Below are 18,762 nucleotides of genomic sequence, written 5' to 3' on the forward strand. Positions count from 1 at the left end.
TTTGTCTCTTGTAACATTCTTTATTTTAAAGTCTATTTTGTCTGATATGAGTCTTGCTACTCCAGCTTTCTTTTAATTTCCATTTGTTTGGAATACCTTTTTCCATCCCCTCACTTTCATTCTGTATGTGTCTCTAGATCTGAAGTGGGTCTCTTTTAGACAGCCTATATACGGGTCTTGTTTTTGTATCCATTCAACCAGTCTGTGTCTTTTGGTTGGAGCAGTTACTCTGTTTACATTTAAGGTAATTATCGATATGTATGTTCTTATTGCCATTGTTTTGGATTTGTGTTTATAGGTCTATTTTCTTTTTTGGATGTATATCTATTATAGTTTTTTGGTTTGTGGTTATCATGAGGTTTTGATAGCAGTCTATATATATACATGATTGTTTTAAGTTGCTGATATCTTAATTTCAAATGCATTTCAAATATCCTGCATTTGTACTTTCCTTCTCTCACAGTTACTGGTTTTGGTATTATATTTGCATGTGGGTGTTTTGCTACCTTTATTCTATGTTTGCCTTAACTGGTGAGTTTTCCCATTTCATAATTTTATTGTTTCTAATTGTTGCCTTTCTTTCCATCTAAAGAAATTCCTTTAGCATTTGTTGTAAAGGTGGTTGTGTGGTACTGAATTCTTTTAGTTTTTGCTTGTCTGTAAAGTTTTTGATTTCTCTGTCAAATCTGAATGAGAGCTATGCTGGGTAGAGTATTCTTCATTGCAGGTGTTTCCCTTTCATCACTTTAAATATATCATGCCATTCCCTTCTGGCCTGTACAGTTTCTGCTGAAAAATCAGCCGATAGTCTTATGGGGATTCCCTTGTATGTTATTTGTTGCTTTTCCCTTGTTGCTTTTAATATTTTCTCTTTGTTTTTAATTTCTGTCAGTTTGATTACTGTGTTTCTGGGCATGTTCCTCCTTGGGTTAATCTTATATGGGACTCTCTGTGCTTCCTGGACTTGGGTGACTGTTTCCTTTCCCATGTTAGGGAAATTTTCAGCTATTATCTCTTCAAATATTTTCTCAGGACCTTTCTCTCTCTCTTCTCCTTCTGGGACCCCTATCATGTGACTGTTGGTGCATTAGACATTGTCCCAGAGGTCTCTTAAACTGTCCTTGTTTTTTTTCATTCTTTTTTCTTTATTCTTTTCCACAGCAGTGATTTCCAGCACTCTGTCTTCCAGCTCACTTACCTAATTATCCATTCTTCTGCCTCATTTATTCTGTTGTTGATTCTTTCTAGTGTATTTTTCATTTCAATTACTGTATTCCTCATCTCTGTTTGGTTGCTCTTTATATTTTCTGACTCGTTGCTATAAACTTCTTGTACCTTCTTGCTCTGTGCATCCATGCTTTTCCTGATTTCTTGGATGATCTTTACAATCATTACTCTTAACTCTTTCTCAGGTAGATTGCCTGTCTCCACATCACTTAGTTCTTCTGGGTTTTTTTCTTTTTCCTTCATCTGGAACATATTCCTCTGCCATCACATTCTGTCTGAATTTCTATTTGTATTTTTATGTATGTGGAAGTTTAGTTATGTTTCTCGACCTTGGAGAAGTGGCCCCCTATAGGGGATGTCCTGTGTGTCCCAGCAGTACACTTTCCCTCTCATTACCCAAGGTCCAGTGACCAGCTGGTCCCAGGGTAGGTTCTGACCTGCGTTTGCAGACTTGGTTCCACAGGCTGCCAGATCGTAGTTTTCTTGCTTCTGGTGTCTGCCTTACGGTGGGTTAATCTGGTCTAGAAGCTTGTGCAGAATTCTGGTGGGAGAGGCTGGTGCTTGCCCACTGGTAAATGGAGCTGGGTCTTGGCCCTCTGGTGGGCAGGGCTATGTCAAGGGGCATGTCTAGAGGTGGCTATGGGCTTAGGAAGTCTTTAGGCAGCCTGTCTGCTGATGAGTGGGGCTGTGTTCCCAGCCTGTTGATTGTTTGGCCTGAGGTGTTCCAGTCTTGGAGCCTACAGGCTGTTAGGTGGGACCTAGTCTTGATACTAATTACCCAAGAAAGATGTCTGTCTCCAGCAAGAGTTCAAGTAGAGGAACACTCCCCAATATTACACCACCAGCTTTTATGACCCCAGAGAGAGCCACAGCTGCCCAAGCCTCCCAGGAGACCCTCCAAGACCAGCAGGTAGGTCCAGTCCAGACTCTTATGAAGTCACTGTTTTTGCCCTGGGTCCTGGTGCTCACAAGACCTTATGTGTGCCCTCTATTTCCCCCATTCCTGTGGAGCTACTGCAGTCAAGCCCCACTGGCCTTCAAAGCTAAATGCTCTGGGGGTTCCTCCTCTCGATGCCAGACCCCCAGGCTGGGGGCCTGACATGGAGCTCAGAACTCTCACTCCTGTGGGAGAACTTCTGTGATATAATTATTCTCCATGTGGGTCACCCACCCAGGATATGGAATTTGATTATATCATGACTGTGCCTCTCCTACTGTCTTGTTGGGTTTCTTCTTTATGTTTTTGGATGTAGAATATCTTTTCTGGTAGGTTCCAGTCTTTTTTTAATCCATGGTTGTTCAGCAGTTAGTTGTGATTTTGATGTTCTCGTGACAGGAGGTGACTCAAGGTCCTTTTTCTCCACCATCTTGTCTCCAATCGGGTACACAATACCTGGTTTTAATTGAATTCTAGATTAAAATATAATTGAATTCTAGATTAAAATATAAGAACTATAGAGAAGACATTATTGGGAAATTAGGGAAAGTTGAACATGCACTGTATATTAAATTAGATAATATTTTATCAATGTCAGATTCTTAGGTGGGACTGTAGTATTGCAGTTATGTAAGAGAATGTACATATTCTTTGGAGATGTGTACTTAAGTATTTAAGGGTGAAATTGTTATTATGTCTGCAGTTTACTTTCATATGGTTCAGCAAAGGAGAAGAGCTATGTATAGAGTGGGCCAAAAACTGCCTTCGGTTTTTTAAGTACAAATAAAAGACACATTTTTCATTTTCACCAAGAATGTTATTGAACAATGTGTTCACCCTTTTGTTCCACTACCTTTTGCGATTTTTCAGGCAACTTCATAATTCCATCTTGCCAAAACTTTTTATCTTTTTGAGCAAAGAACTGTTCCAGGTGCCTTTTACAGGCTTCTCGGGAATTGAATTTTTTTCCATTAAGAGAATTTGTAAAGACCTAAATAAATGGAAATCCAAAGGTGCAATGTCTGGTGAATACAGCGGATGAATCAGAACTTCCTAGCCAAGCTGTAACAGTTTTTGCCAGGTCATCAAAGAAACGTGATCTTGTGTTAGTTAGCCTGATGGAAGATAATGCATTTTTCTGTTGACTAATTCGGGATGCTTTTCGTCAAGTGCCACTTTCAGTTGGTCTAATTGGGAGCAGTACTTGTTGGAATTAATCGTTTGGTTTTCCCGAAGGAGCTCATCATAGAGAACTCCCTTCCAATCCCACCATATACACAACATCACCTTCTTTGGATGAAGACCGGCCTTTGGTGTGGTTGGTGGTGGTTCATTTCGCTTGCCCCACGATCTCTTCCATTCCACATTGTTGTACAGTATCCACTTTTCATCGCCTGTCACAATTTGTTTTAAAAACAGAACATTTTCATTACATTTCAGTAGAGAATCGCATGCGGAGATATGGTAAAGGTCTTTTTCTCTTAACTTACATAGAACCTAAACATCAAAGTGATTCACATAACCAGGCTGGTGCAAATGATTTTCAAAGCTTGATTTGGATATTTTGAGTATGTCAGCTATCTCCTGTGTGGTATAACACTGATTGTTCTCAATTACTGTTTTGATTTGATTGCTATCAACTTCAACTCGTTTACCTGACCGTGGAGCATCGTCCAGCAAGAAATCTCCAGCATGAAACTTCACAAACCACTTTTGACATGTTTGATCAGTCACAACACCTTCTCCATACGCTGCACAAATCTTTTTTTGCATTTCAGTTGCTTTTTGAAATAATGAAGCATAACATGCCAAAAACGTCGCTTTTTTCTTCCATCTTCAATATTAAAATGGCTACACAAAAATTCACCAATTTTGATGTCTTTTTTTAAATGCACGCTGATATGATAACTGTCACATACATTCTAACAAAATTGTTTCAAATGAAGTTAAAGACAACTAAGTGCTACTAGAGCCACATAACGGAAAAAACAGAAGTAACCTTTTGGCCCACCCAATACATGTGGTGCGTAGAGACACGTGAAGCTAGTGTAGAAAATATTAACCATTGGTAAAGGGTATTAACTTTGCTATAATAAGTCTGAAATTTTTCAAAATTAAAAGTTGGAGTGAAAGCCAACAAAACAGAACAGTATATCATTTGAGGATGAATATACATATGACAAAACTGTATAATAAAAAAGAAAGCAAAATAAAATTCAAGATGGTTGTTCTTTTTGGGCAAAGCAAGGAATTTGAGAGGGAGAGGGCCACATAGGTCATTCCATGTGTTGGTAATATTCTGATTTGTGCCATGGATTCACAAGTGCTTATTTTTACTATGCCTTGTGACTTACATATATGTGATATATTATTTTGTATATAGCAAATGTTATATTAAAATAATGAAACAAAGATTGAATTGATTGAATTAACTGTGCTATGCAAAAAGGAAAAAGAAATTTCATGACACACGATTTCTCTGAGTAAGAATTTGTTAAAGGTTAGGATGGAGTAGGAGGAGAACACCTATATAATTTTCTCTGTCCCAGTATTTCCCAGACTTATTTGACCAAGAAAACTCTTTTCATATATCATACCTTGAAGTTCTGTTGAATTAATGGCCTCAAGAGTCCTTTTGGGGAAAAAGGGTACAAATGAACTTATTTACAAGACAGAAGTAGAGTCACGGATATAGAAAACAAACTTATGGTTACCAGGGGATAGGGTGGGGAGGGATAAATTGGGAGATTGGGATTGACATATACACACTACTATATATAAAATAGATAACTAATAAGAACCTGCTGTATAGCACAGGGAACTCTACTCAATACTCTGTAATGGTCTATATGGGAAAAGAATGGATATATGTATATGTATAACTGATTCACTTTGCTGTACACCTGAAACTAACACAACATTGTAAATCAACTATACTCCAATAAAAATTTTTTTTAAAAAAAGTCATTTTGGGAAAAGATGCTTAAGCAGGACTAATAAGAATTTTAAAATTTAACTTGTTGATAAAAGCAAACTTTATTTCATTATAAAAACAAATACTGTCTGGGTAAATTAATGAAAACATTTCAACCTTGGTTTTAGGAAGAGAATTAACTTCTTATTAACCACCCCTGTTCCATCCTGTATATTTAACTATGAAAGGATTTTTATTCTTTTTATGGAACACTTAGTTACAAGAAGTTGTAGTCTCTGGATTTTAATTTTTTTCTACAACTGGACTATTTATTTACTGCCTTCTAAGTGAAATCTACAATAACCTAGAGTCATATATGTCCATTCCTGTTTAGACAGGGCCTGTACTAGTATATTGGTGAGAAGAGACTAGATGTTGCTGCAGCAACAAACCATGCTACAATCTTAATACTCAGCACTGCTTGTCCTAAGTGGTTTGGCAAGGGGCTTTGCTCCATGCAGTCATTCAGGGATTTTTGCTATTGAAATTTTTACTATTTTCTAGTTGTGCCATTTGGGACATTCAACCTCGTCAGTCTCTGTATCAGGTTAAGGCAGAGACTAGAATTGCCCTGGGAACTTCAGCCTGGAAATGACCCATATTACATCTAGCCATATTATATTGGCAGCAATCAGTCTCTACCATAGATAATAATACTAGGACTAAATTTGAATCATGGGAAGCTTGGCAAAAAGATAATTTATATAGGCGTGTTCACATACCTGCTTATTCATAGTTGGAGTTTTATCTTTAAACTACATCTTTGATGTTGAAGATCACAGATAAACAGTTGAATATCTCTTATTTTTTGGTAGTCTATGCAGGTCTTTTCCCCTTCAGGTTGAATGTAGTTAATTGGGATATGGTGTACAAATGAGTCAACAAAAGCAGCTAAAGGAGGAATTATTTACATACAGTTAATCTACACATTAATATTTCTCTGTTGTCTCTCCCCCTTTTTTATGGCAGCATGAAAACATTCCTTTTGAAGACAAGACTGCATCAGTTAAAGTGGTAAGTTCATATAACAGTAAGCTAAATGTTATAATGTTGAAACTATTCATTGGTTAATTTATTTGCAGATCAGCTAATGCTTTGAACATGCTAAATGTATTTCAGTGTATTGAGAGCAGATAAGTAGAGTAAGATAATTTAATAAATGTGTGCACTATTTTGTGTAATAACATAGAAAATTTGGTCTCTCAAATTTTTATCCAGGAAAAAAATAATCTTGTACGTTAATTTGAAACCAGTATGCATTTAGGATCAAAGTTCATAAAAGAACATATATTAATTTCTTGAATTCCCAGTCACAGGTGACTTCTAATACTGAGAATCCAGATGGGGATCAAGACAACAATGTCCTAGATCTAATGGAGTTGATGAGTCATTATAGTTTTCTATGTGCAATTAAACATGGGATAAGGATGGCAAAAAGGAAAAAGTGGGGCAATAGAAATGTACAGAACAAGGAATTATTAAAAGTAGTTTTCCTCCTTGAGGAAATAATGTTTTAACTGAGGCCTCAAGCTAGTTAGGCTTAGGGGGAGAATTTATGAACATTGTAGGCAGAAGGAACTGGAACAAAGCCCTGGAGAAAAAGGAGCGCATAGAGCATTGCAGGAGCTGAATGAGAACCAACAGGACACTTAGCACGGGGGAAATGGCAGGAGAAAAGACAGAATGTCTAGGCAGAGGCCAGATCCTGCAGCTTCTTAGGAATTTTAAGGACTTTGGAATTTATTCTCAGGGCAACTGATTGAACGTCCTTGAATACTTAAGCAGGGATGTGGCAAGATCAGATTTAAAATTTTAAAACATTACTCTGACTAAAATGTGGGGAATATTTTAGAGAAAAGCAACAAGTGGACGTAAGGAGAACTATTGTGAGATTCTTGCCAAAATGAGATGAGAGATGAAGATATTGTAGATAAGGTAGTGTTTTACTTTTAAGTACTCTATAAGAGATATGTTAAAGTTTATTTTGAATGGTGGATACAATATTTTCTTTGACTTCTTTTCTTACATTTCTCTTTTAGGATTTTCTGTGGCATCCAGAGGTTAATGGTTCTATGAAACAGTGTATCAAAGTGTGGACTGAGGTCTGTATTTGAAAATATAGGCCTTGCTGGTTTTGAGCAATCAGATTTTGAAAGCTCATTCTCCCATATTCACCTGTCCCATTCTCCTGTACTTTATACCAACCTTTTTGATTTCGACCATGCTGGGTTGATTATCACTTTACTGAGAGAACAAAGTTTTGATCCAATACCTCTGTTATCACCATTCTAACCCTATGGTGATTATGCTTATACCACACTTTACTGATTTAAAACTTTGTTACTGTTGTAGCTCGGTTAATTCAAACTCAGATAATCTTTCTAGCACTATATACATTCTCTTGAGCATTTGTCCACTTTGTTCTTCAAACTCATGTCCTGATACTTCAGGAAACTTTTTTTTTTAATATCCTGTTTTTTTCCCTTTTATCATTATATTTGTGACCTAAAAGTCGAGCCTAATGTGTTTTGGCTCGTAATGTTTGGAGATAAATTAGATATAAGGCAAGTATGCTGTTAACCTCAGAAAACCCCTAACTTCTCACAAGTTCACTTTAGAACTTCCATAGTCTCTCCATATAGCTCCTTGTCAGTCCTTTAATTAAACCTGTATTCTTTTCCAGAGGTATTTGCATTTGGGATTGGTAAAACAATATTCAATTTTGTTGACCTTGTTTTGCTTAATTACTTGTGTTGCAGTGATATTTTTCTTTGCTTCTTTTCACAATAAGTGTTTAGTACGGCAACCAAATAGACTTTGGTAGGATCCAGTGAGAACCTAGTCAACATTTTTAACTTTGTTTCTTTAAGAAAATGTTTAAGTTTTCAAAAAACAAACATGCAGACCACTTCTAGAATTCAACTTTCTGGAAAATTGGGATCGCACATAATTTTGTTTTGTTTTTATTGATGTGTTTTTAAATGTCCAGAAGTATAATGTTATGAGTATATTTCAGATGATTTAAACATGTGTTTTACCTTGTGCTGGACCTGAAAGTATATCCATTAAAGTAGTAGAAATTCACAGTTAAACAAACATCAATGTAACATAATTTATAAGTCAGGCAAGATCACAAAAAACCTTTGTTATTTACTAACCTGGAGATATATTGCATATTCAGATCTTCTGTTCTTATAATTTGCTAACACTAGTTTTTGGAGCTTTAGATTCTGTTGTAAAACTCCTTATGATTATTGGGGGAGAGGAAAGATTCAACTTATTGGGATAGATGGCCATGTAATTACCTGAGATTGATTAGTTCATTGGTTTCAATCAAAGAGTATATATGTATGCATGTATTTATGTATTTATTTTTTAATATTTCCATAATAAGCTGCTAGATCCTGAGAATACAAAGTTCTGTATTTTTATTATGTATGTACTATTACTAGCTTTGTTCTAGGTACTAGGAATGTGACTGGGAATTAGCCCCAGTCTCAGGCCTTGAGGAATGTGCAATCTAGTAGATAGTGACTTTCTTATGAATAAAGGTATGATAATATGAAGGGTAACAGTAGAATTGAGCGCAAAGAACTATGAAAGCACCATGGAGAGAGGCACTTAGAATGAGGGTTGTTTAGAGTAGTGAGGATCTAAGAAAGCTTTACAGAGGAGATAATATTTCTAGAAGAACAGTGGATTAGAAAGATATACTTATGAACTGAAACAGCCTTACAGATACTTACAGGCATAAAAGCAAAGTTGAATTTAAACAACTCTACTGTTATCCAACAGATATTTATAAATCAGCTGCCATATTTTAGGCACCAGGCTAAACACTGTTGATACCCTGGTTAACATAACAGAGTTCCTCTCCTCAAAGAGCTTCTAGGTGAGTGACAGATATAAGTAATTAAGGAAACCAGCAACTTAGATTTAATTCTGTCGGTGAATGGTAGTCGTTAAGTCTGAGCTACTTAGATGGATTTGGGGAGTCTTGGTATGGAGTGAGTTGATATTTGAGGTGACTTGAATAGAAATAATTGAATAGGCAGCAAGTATAGATTAAATAAGAGAGTGTAGGAATGGAACTATAAAAAAGATTATGAGAGGAGGTAGTAAAAGGGGTAAGAGGAAAAGCAGAAGAAGAATAACTGTAATATCACACACAGGGAAGGAAAGAGTTAAAAAGTGGATAGTAGTGTCACTTTAGGAACTATATAGGGTAGAATGAAACTACAGGACTTGGCAATTCAGAGTTCATTAATGGGCTCTGAGGGCAGTTTTAATGGATGGTTAATTCAAAATCTAAACATGATAAGTTGAGGCATAAATGAGAGATATAGAAATCAGCATAGTGAAAGCGGAATGCTCTTCCAAGTAATCTGTTGGTCAAGAGTGTGAACGGGCAGAATTTGAGAGTGAGACAGGATTGAAGGAGCATTTTTTGAGGATAAAGATGATTTAACATTTTGTGGATTGAGGGAAGAAAGAAGAGTAGAGAAGGATGAAATGGATAATTCAGGAGTCTGAGGAGATAACTTATGGATATAGCTCCAGAAGTAAAAAGGGAGGAGATATAAACGCAGAGCAATGGACTAGCCATTAAGCAGAATAGGAACATATTTTGTTTACTCTCCTGTCAGAGGAAGGTAGACTGGGTGAGCATATGGACAAAGTTGTAAGAATGGAGGAAGGAAGGCAAGAGCACACAAGCCAGATGAATTCTGTTTTCTTTGTGAAGTTTGAGAATTAGGCTTTATGCCAAAAGTGAGGAGGAGGACAGGAGGGACCTGTGTAAGGGAAAAATGATTTGGGATAACCACTGTGAAGAGTGAGAAAGGGAGCCACCTACGGATGAGGAAAAAGTTTCACTGAAGTAGCAATGTAAGATGGAGCATGCTAGACTGGAAACTGGAATATCTCTGACGAGAAATAGATTAATTTTGTTATTACTTTTCTCTGCTTTCATAGTTTTCTCCACTGAGCATGTTTTACCTTCATAATGAGACAGTGACTGTCATTTCTATTTTTATATATGGGTTGGACTTTTTCTGATTTCTTGTTTTTAATTGTTTCTTGTGCACATGATTGTATTATCAGATCTTCTATGTTGTGGAAGATGCATTGAACCCAGTAGTCAGAAGACTTAAGTTCTGGCTTTGTCCCTGCCAGGCCTCAGCAATAGCTATAAACCTTTCTGAGTCTATAGCCTTTGTTGTTTTTTTTTTAATTTTATTTATTTATTTATTTATTTATTTAGGCTGTGTTGGGTCTTCGTTGCTGCGCGCAGGCTTTCTCTAGTTGGGGCAAGCGGGGGCTACCCTTAATTGCGGTGCTCAGGCTTCTCATTGTGGTGGCTTCTCTTGTTGCAGAGCACGGGCTCTAGGTGCCTGGGCTTCAGTAGTTGTGGCACATGGGCTCAGTAGTTGTGGCTCGAGGGCTCTAGAGCGCATGCTCGGTAGCTGTGGCGCACGGGCTTAGTTGCTCCGCAGCATGTGGGATCTTCCCAGACCAGGGCTCAAACCCATGGTCCCTTGCATTGGCAGGCGGATTCTTAACCACTGCGCCACCAGGGAAGTCCCTATAGCCTTTTTTTATAAGATATGTATAATATCTTCCTGCCTATCTAACAAGTGGCAAGAATCTATATTAAAATGAGCTAATTTAAGAGAAATACTTAGTAAATTACTAAGTACTATATAACTGGTAGTATTATTAATAGTATAATTTGCACTAGGTGAGGATCTCTACCAAATTACTCGGTTTTTTTCCACATTATGGTCTATAATAATTATCAGTTTACTTTGTTAAATACATACTAGATTGGCTTTCCCAAAAGATCATGTTTCTTTAGAGCACTGCATTTTATTTAACACTTAAACTGTATACCCTGTAGGCTTCCAAGAGTACTTTTTAATTGGCTGACATAATATACTAAAGCTTTACACAGTTTACTCAGAATTCAGAATAATATTAGGCTGTGTTAGATTTCAGTAGTGTTTTTTTGTCTTTGTTTTTGTTTTAAAGAACACCAAAGAATTAGCCATACAAGCCTCATGCCATCCTGTATAGTCATATAACCATGTAAGGTTTTAGGCATGGGGTGTCCATCTTATTGTAACAAGAATCTGATAAGGAACCCTAGAAAATTAAAATGCATTTAAATAGAAGAAGAACTTAAATTTAAGGGAAAAAATTAAGGGATATTACTTGCGTTAATTTCCTGAACTGAATATAACACTATTATAAAGATTTTTCTTTCTTCAGGATTCTGTTGCAAAGCCCCATGTGGTTGTAGCAGGAGCTGCCACAGTAAGTTATTAACTGATTCTTACATAATGATTTTTGTTTCATACTTAAGAACATGCTAAGAAAAAATTAACTGATGTTATATAGAATTCTTGATTATACTTATATTTTAATTCCTATTTCTATTAATTAGTTAGATGGATAATTTTTTAAAAAGATCTGAATGAACTTAGGAAATTTGATGGTAAATGTCAATATTATTTTATATCTAAAATTACGTTCTTCTTGAACGTTATACATTGAAAGTCTAATTTTATATCAGCTTTTTATAACTGCCTTCATACATTTCATGAAATAATTTGACCATACTTTATTCTAATATTGAATAAGAATGGGAATTATCTTAAAATAATAACCTTTGTTACAATAGAGGAAATTATATACTTTAATTTTTCTGTGACAAATACTGAATTAATGCTTAATTTTTACTTCCTCTTAGTGGTCTATTAAAATTCACAATGGCAGCAACGAAGCACTTTCCCAATATAAAATGAACATTACCTCCATAGCACCACTTTTAGAAAAATTGGCAAAGACTAGTGATGTTTATTGGGTCTTACAAGGTAAGGGATAAGTAATGAAAAAAATGTCATTTTGTATATATTTTGAGACATAGGTTTCTATTATCTTCTATTTCAAGAAGCAGAATTACTACTTTATGAGAATAAATTTTGAAATAAGGTTTGAAAAATTAGAATAAATTTGAGCTATTTGCTTTCCTGTTTTGAACTTAAGGAATAGACAGACTAATAAATATAATAAGTAAAAAAAATTAATATTAAATAAAGAGGTTCTCCAAGGAACCTTAGCAGGTAGAACAGCTGCAGAATATAACAAAGAGAATAAGTCCTAAAGGCAAATAAGATGTTTGCCTCTGATTTTTTAATTTCTTACCAAGTATATTTATTGTGATAGGGAAATAGAGAAAAAATTGTCTGGTTCATAATATTATGTTCATTGGAAGTAAATATTCTTTGGAATCGACAATATATTTAAATTCAAACCAGCTAGTTTATACTTGGTAATGAAATTCTTTAAGAGAAAGTTGACATTAGATCAACTCATTTCAGGAGTTTATTGAATGTCCATTATTTAATGCCTAGCACAATATGAAATGCCTTGGGTATTTTAGCAATTCAAGTTGTTTGTCAGAAACTCTTATGATTGTTTCCAAGTTTAATGTCAAGCTGAGAGAAACAACACGGTGGTGATAATCTCTTCCAAAATCCCTATTTCATTTACAGACTCATTGTTAACCTTTCTATTACTAAAGTGAGGAAAAAGTTAAATTTAAATGATTTATGGTAAGTGATAAAAGACCTCGATCCTTAATAATATTACCTCCTAATTGTGTGAACAAAGTTTGCAAAATGAATCAGCAACAGGAGGAAAAAAAGATTGGCTGCTATTCTTAATTAGGCCATCTTCCATAATCCAGTTTTAAACTCCGGTTACCTGCTATAACCCTGCATCCAAAAATTTTAAACTCTTAAGACATGCTAGAACATAAAAGTGTTTCCTGAAAGCTGTGTACCTAAGAGAGAAGAGGTATAAAAGTTCTTTAACTTTAAGAGGGTTATGGATTGATTCAAAAATTGAATACAGGATAGGAAATCTATTGTAAACCTTGGCCAACTTTATTTTAAAAAGAATTATTAAGTGCTTGGAATTCTCTGAACTTTAACAACAAAATATGAAATGCAGTTAACTAACTTGCATGATTATAATTTCTACCAGTAGGGATTTTTAAGTGTATTTTTAAAAATATGTTTCATGTGCAGATCCTGTTTATGAAGATCTATTAAGTGAAAATAGGAAAATGATCACTAATGAGAAGATAGATGCCTACAATGAAGCTGCAATCAGTATTTTGAATAGCAGCACCAGAAATTCTAAATCGAATGTTAAGATGTTCAGTGTTTCCAAATTAATTGCTCAAGAAACCATCATGGAATCTTTGGATGGCTTACATCTTCCTGAATCAAGCAGAGAAACTGTAAGAATTCTTGTATCTGTCAGTACAGACCGTAATATCTAATTGGTTATGGCTATATGTCACTATAACGTGGTAATAAATAATTTAATTGCAGTCTTAATTACTTGCAGTTATTCTATCTAAACATAGATCTAGAAATAATTGTGCTTTCCATCACCTAGCTGAATATATAAGTGAGAGTTTTAGTATACTCTAAGGGAGAAAGTTATGGAAGGGAGGAAATGCGACTTCATTTAGGAGTGCTAGTTACTCTTAATATCCCTTGTTTCATATAAAGCTTATAAGTTCTCAGCACACTCATGTTTGAAAACTACTGCTTTATACTCTCTTTGCCTTGAACCTTAAATTTACAAGATTAAACTTCTGTGAAGAGCACATTTTTTTAATATATAGAATGATTTTTATTATTTCCTTCTAGTTCTGATACCCTAAGCATGATTCAATGTACAAAGTAGATACTGAACAAATCCAGATTGATGGGTGGAAAAGGATTTTAGGTTAAGTACAAAAGAGAACTGCATAATTATAAATTTTCACACATAGTACAATAGATATTATTTAGAGTTATTGTTTTCTTATAAAGCAGTGGTTCTTAACCTTTTTGAGGATCACATAACCCTGTATCTGATAAAAAGTAATGGTTCTATTCCTCTCCTGAAGAAAAATACATGTCTGCATACACACACACACGGTTCTCCATATTTTTTCAGGGGCTTTGTGGACTCCCTGGAACTGGTTAAGAACCTTGGGATGGAGTTTGTAGGCTAGTATCTGCAAGAGTTCCAGGCTCAGAGTCTCCTGAAGTCTCAGAGCTAAGAGAATGAGATTTTCTAAATAATTGAGTACTTTGAATGTTTTAGGCTTAAATAATATAATCATCTTAAGAGTTCTAGGGGTACCTAAACTATAAAGTTTTCATAAACTAGATTTGACTGAACCTTCAACTAGAAATACTTAACAGCTTGCCTAGAATATTTTTATTATAATGAAACCATGTTGAAGATTCTACACTTTATTTAAAATTAGAAATCTTAAAACTGTTGAATCCTAAGTGATCCATAAACTGTAAACCAAATGAAGGGCATATTATAAATATTGTTAGCTAAGAATTAATTATTTTTGGTGGCAGTTATTTTATATTCTTTTTTCACATCTAAAGACTGGGACTCTATCTTAAGTATCTTGGTATCTTTTGTATTGAAAATCTGCTAATTAAATTTCTTTGGTCCTTGACATCTGTCAGTATTTTTGTAACCAAAGGTCACAGCCCATTAACAGCCATGAAATCAGCATTTTTTTCTTTTTTTAAAGAATAGAATGGAAAAAAGTCAGATGCATTCCAAGTAGTAAGGATAGGTATTGTTTCCCATATATGTGTTCTGAGTCACATTCTAAAATGAATTTTTCATTATGGTTAATAACCCAAGAAGTTGGAAAAACCCTGAACTAGTCATTTACAGATTGAAGGAATACCATTATTTACATGAGTGTTTGGGAAATCGTAGCATAAAGTACAAAAGCATTTTGGTTTCAGTGCTGAAACGGTAGTATTCACAGGAGAAAATCTAATGGGAAATACATTACTGACAAGATAATAATGAAATAACTTGATTTGTTCACAGAGTGCAATGATTCTTATGAACGTGTATTGCAATAAGATTTTGAAGCCTGTAGATGGTTCCTGTTGTCAACCCCGGCCTCCTCTTACTCTCCTACAGAAGCTAGCTGCTTGTTTTTTCACTTTATCTATTATTGGATATTTAATTTTTTATATAATTCATCGTAATGCTCATCGGAAGAATAAGCCTTGTACTGATTTGGAAAGTGGAGAAGAAAAGAAGAATATTATCAATCCCCCAGTGTCTCCATTAGGAATACTTTTACAGTCTTTCTGCAAACTTGGCCTGATCATGGCTTATTTCTATATATGTGACCGTGCAAATCTATTTATGAAGGAAAACAAATTTTATACACATTCAACTTTCTTTATTCCAATTATCTACATCTTGGTTTTGGGAGTATTTTACAATGAAAATACTAAGGAGGTAAGAGTCATTTTCTTTTTAGTTCATGTTATCCTTTTCATCTCATTACAAAGTGTAGATTAAAGAAATAATATCATTTATCATGCCATAATATACAAACATTTACATATATAGAAGAGGATGAAGGAATATTGCAGCTGTACTTCACTTAGCGGACTCTTAACTGTTGCTTTTTTGAAACAGTTTAGAGAAAGTTCAGAGTTTCATAAAGATTGTTGAAAAGCTGGAAAATAATGACCTGTGAAAAAGATATCATGATTTGGTGTCATTTTGCCTGCTTGAGGATGGAGAAAGTTGAGGTGCTCCCAATTTTGTAATGGTCTTCAAACATGAGATACTATTATCTTTTATAAGTTAAAAACATATAATTATACTAATAAACACTTGTTATATTTATATGTGTATATAGTCAGACATGTACACACAAATTAGAACTTACATAATAATGTGGGCACTGTTCATAATCTTCTGAATTCCTATTTTAGTATTGCTGTAATTGCTCAGAATATTAATGTAACTCCTTTATAAGTCATGATTTATTTGAATTAATAAATTCTATTGTAAGACATAACTTTCATATGAGGATGATTAATCAGTTCTTCATTTCCAGTGGGAATATTCTAGAGAAAATAAAGTATAATAAAGGAGCTTTTTTTTTTTCACAATAAAGTATAAAAGAACTGTAAGATCTTTTCTAACTGAAATTCTAAGATTTTCTTAAAGAAAATTATAAAATGACATTTTTTTAGATTTACAAACACATCTGTCATAGTTTAAAAGTAATCTTAATATAAAACCATAAGTATCAACTTAAATATTTAAAGTCTCTTTTATATTCATTTTCAAATTCATATTATACTTTAAATAGTTTTATTATCTCTTTTATCAAGAAATAAAATGACAATCTTTAACTGTTTTTCCCCCAAGGTTCTTTTGAAAGAAGCATTAGCTTTATATCCTATGAGAAAAATGTTAACATATTTAATGTATACTGTCCAAATAATAGCTTCATGAAGAATTTTAAAACAAATTTTGATTCTTTTACACAGACTAAAGTGTTAAATAGAGAACAAACAGATGAATGGAAAGGCTGGATGCAACTTGTGATTTTGATTTATCATATCTCTGGAGCAAGTACAGTAAGTATTTTGAATTTAAGTTCTGAAAATATAGGAAATAATGTCACTTTAATGTTTCCTTAAGGGCACCAATTCTTTTGTGTTTTATATTCTCTACCATTTGGAGACCCTTCTTATTTCCCACCCAATTTTTCTGTCTTCCCATTTTTCTCCTCCCATCTGACTCTTTGAGAATGTATAGTCTTAAAAGCAAAATAATTATTTTTTTAAAGATAAAGCAATAATTTGTATTTACTTTGCCTTAATTTTAATGTAGTAGGAACAGCTAATAATCTAAGGGTATTGTTTCATGTCCTGCTGAACAACTAAAGTTATCAAGAAACTTTCTAGATGATACTTAATTGCAAAGGAGTTAGAATAGGCAAGTTACTATTAAAAGAAATCAAATTAGATGATTATATTTTATATTCTATCCTTCACTGTATGTTAGGAAGTTTGACCAATCATTTTTATATTTTTAAAGTTTAAAAACTTAGAACTCTCTTGCCCCAGTATTCAGAGTACTCAGATACCGATGGTCTGCTGTTGTTGACCATGTATTATGTGCCATACTTCATAAGTATTACCACTTCCATGAGATGGAAGACCCTTCCTTTGCTCACCTAGTGCCCTCTGTACCTGGACAAAATCATTTTTCCCTTATTCGTAGGTGTCTTTTTATATCTTTTAGACTTAGGATTCTCATGATATGGGGACATCTTGGATTTGGTAGGGGTAGAAAAAATGTGTTCAGAATTGTAACATTACAGTTACATACGTTTAAAACAAGCTTTTAAGAGTAAACCTAGGTATCTAATAACCACTTTCACACAAGTTTTTATAGGGAAGGTACAAACTGATTTCTATAAAATATGTTTTAAAAATTTAACAAATTCTTTCATAATTTGGGAACTACTGAACTGGTTTTTATTGCTTTATTTGCTTATATAAAGCACATGTCTGTAAACAGTAACTTAACATAGAATCAGTGATTCCATTTAACACTGAGTCAATGTTAAGTTGAGATAATAGGGGAGTGTTGCCCAGAAAGGAGTATTTTGAAATTTCCATTGCAGCATTTAAGAAGATAAATAATACTAGGGTTTTTCAGATATCTCTAACAATTAGAAATACTAATGTTATTCTTCATTAAGTCTCTTTATTATTTTCAAAAATTACTGGTGATTTTATGGATGGCTTGTTTGAAGGGCAAAAGGCAGAGGAAGAAGTATAATTTTTACTGAAATTGTATGGCTATGATATGTATATTTGTGACAGCAGTAAAACTCCTGTGACACTGCAGCTGAAGGGGACCTAGTGAATTCAAGTAACTGTGGAAGAACCAAGACAATAAAAGAGATCCAAAGCAAGGAGAGATGAAGATAGTAAGAATTAGTTCATAAGCCCAGTTCAGAATTTGTAGGATAAATTTAGCAAATTTTCTAAAAAGTAACGATGAATATTGAATCATAGAAATATCTCTGACATATGAAGAAAGATTAGTTTAATTTGAGTGGGGTGGGGAGAGGGTTTTGTTTTAAGAAAATGCCACTTAAGACATAATTAATTGCTGACATATAAAGGGTAATAGTACTGTGTAAAAAAATATATATATATCAGATAGAAAGAATTAATGGCATTCAGTTCTTCAATTCATTGATTCCAGAAAGGATTTGGATCATCAAAGGATGAAAGCAATTTGGCATTCTATTACAATTATTTGCCGAGCTAGCATTCTAATACATCTTAGACTATATCCCAATACATTCTAGGTTACAATTTAAAAACATCTATATTCTGGAAGGACATACTTTTCATTAACAGATCAGTTGTTATGATTAATTAACATATCCCTGTTCATTTGTATAGAATTTTGTGGTTAAAAATTACTTGTATCTACACTGGCAAAGCATTATTAGCATGGGTTATAATGTATTTGGGGACTTGATTCTTGGATATTTGTGGGATTACCCTCATAAAAACTTTTTAATGGTCATGATTATTTTAATTACCTAACCTTAATGCTTTTTATTTTGAGTAAAATGTGTCAGACTTTAGTTGTGCCATGTTTTTATAGTAAAATAGAAACTATGTCAAAATTTACAGAGAATTATTAAAATAATCCAGATGGTCTGGCAGATTGCAACTGTTGG

General features: G+C 34.1%; 1 protein-coding gene across 2 annotated transcripts in view; it reads left to right on the forward strand.

Annotated features, from left to right (window-relative positions):
- The window catches only part of CASD1 (CAS1 domain containing 1), a 67,954-nt gene that overhangs the window by 17,845 nt on the left and 31,347 nt on the right, over positions 1 to 18,762 (forward strand). For both annotated transcript variants that reach the window (XM_059933858.1, XM_059933859.1), the window contains 7 exons: positions 6,108 to 6,152; positions 7,178 to 7,240; positions 11,409 to 11,453; positions 11,890 to 12,013; positions 13,232 to 13,446; positions 15,069 to 15,491; positions 16,541 to 16,630. In XM_059933858.1, the coding sequence (XP_059789841.1) occupies positions 6,108 to 6,152; positions 7,178 to 7,240; positions 11,409 to 11,453; positions 11,890 to 12,013; positions 13,232 to 13,446; positions 15,069 to 15,491; positions 16,541 to 16,630 (1,005 nt within the window). The remainder of the gene's footprint in view (positions 1 to 6,107; positions 6,153 to 7,177; positions 7,241 to 11,408; positions 11,454 to 11,889; positions 12,014 to 13,231; positions 13,447 to 15,068; positions 15,492 to 16,540; positions 16,631 to 18,762) is intronic.

The sequence above is a fragment of the Balaenoptera ricei genome, chromosome 9 (assembly GCF_028023285.1).
Source record: "Balaenoptera ricei isolate mBalRic1 chromosome 9, mBalRic1.hap2, whole genome shotgun sequence".
Lineage (NCBI taxonomy): Eukaryota > Metazoa > Chordata > Mammalia > Artiodactyla > Balaenopteridae > Balaenoptera > Balaenoptera ricei.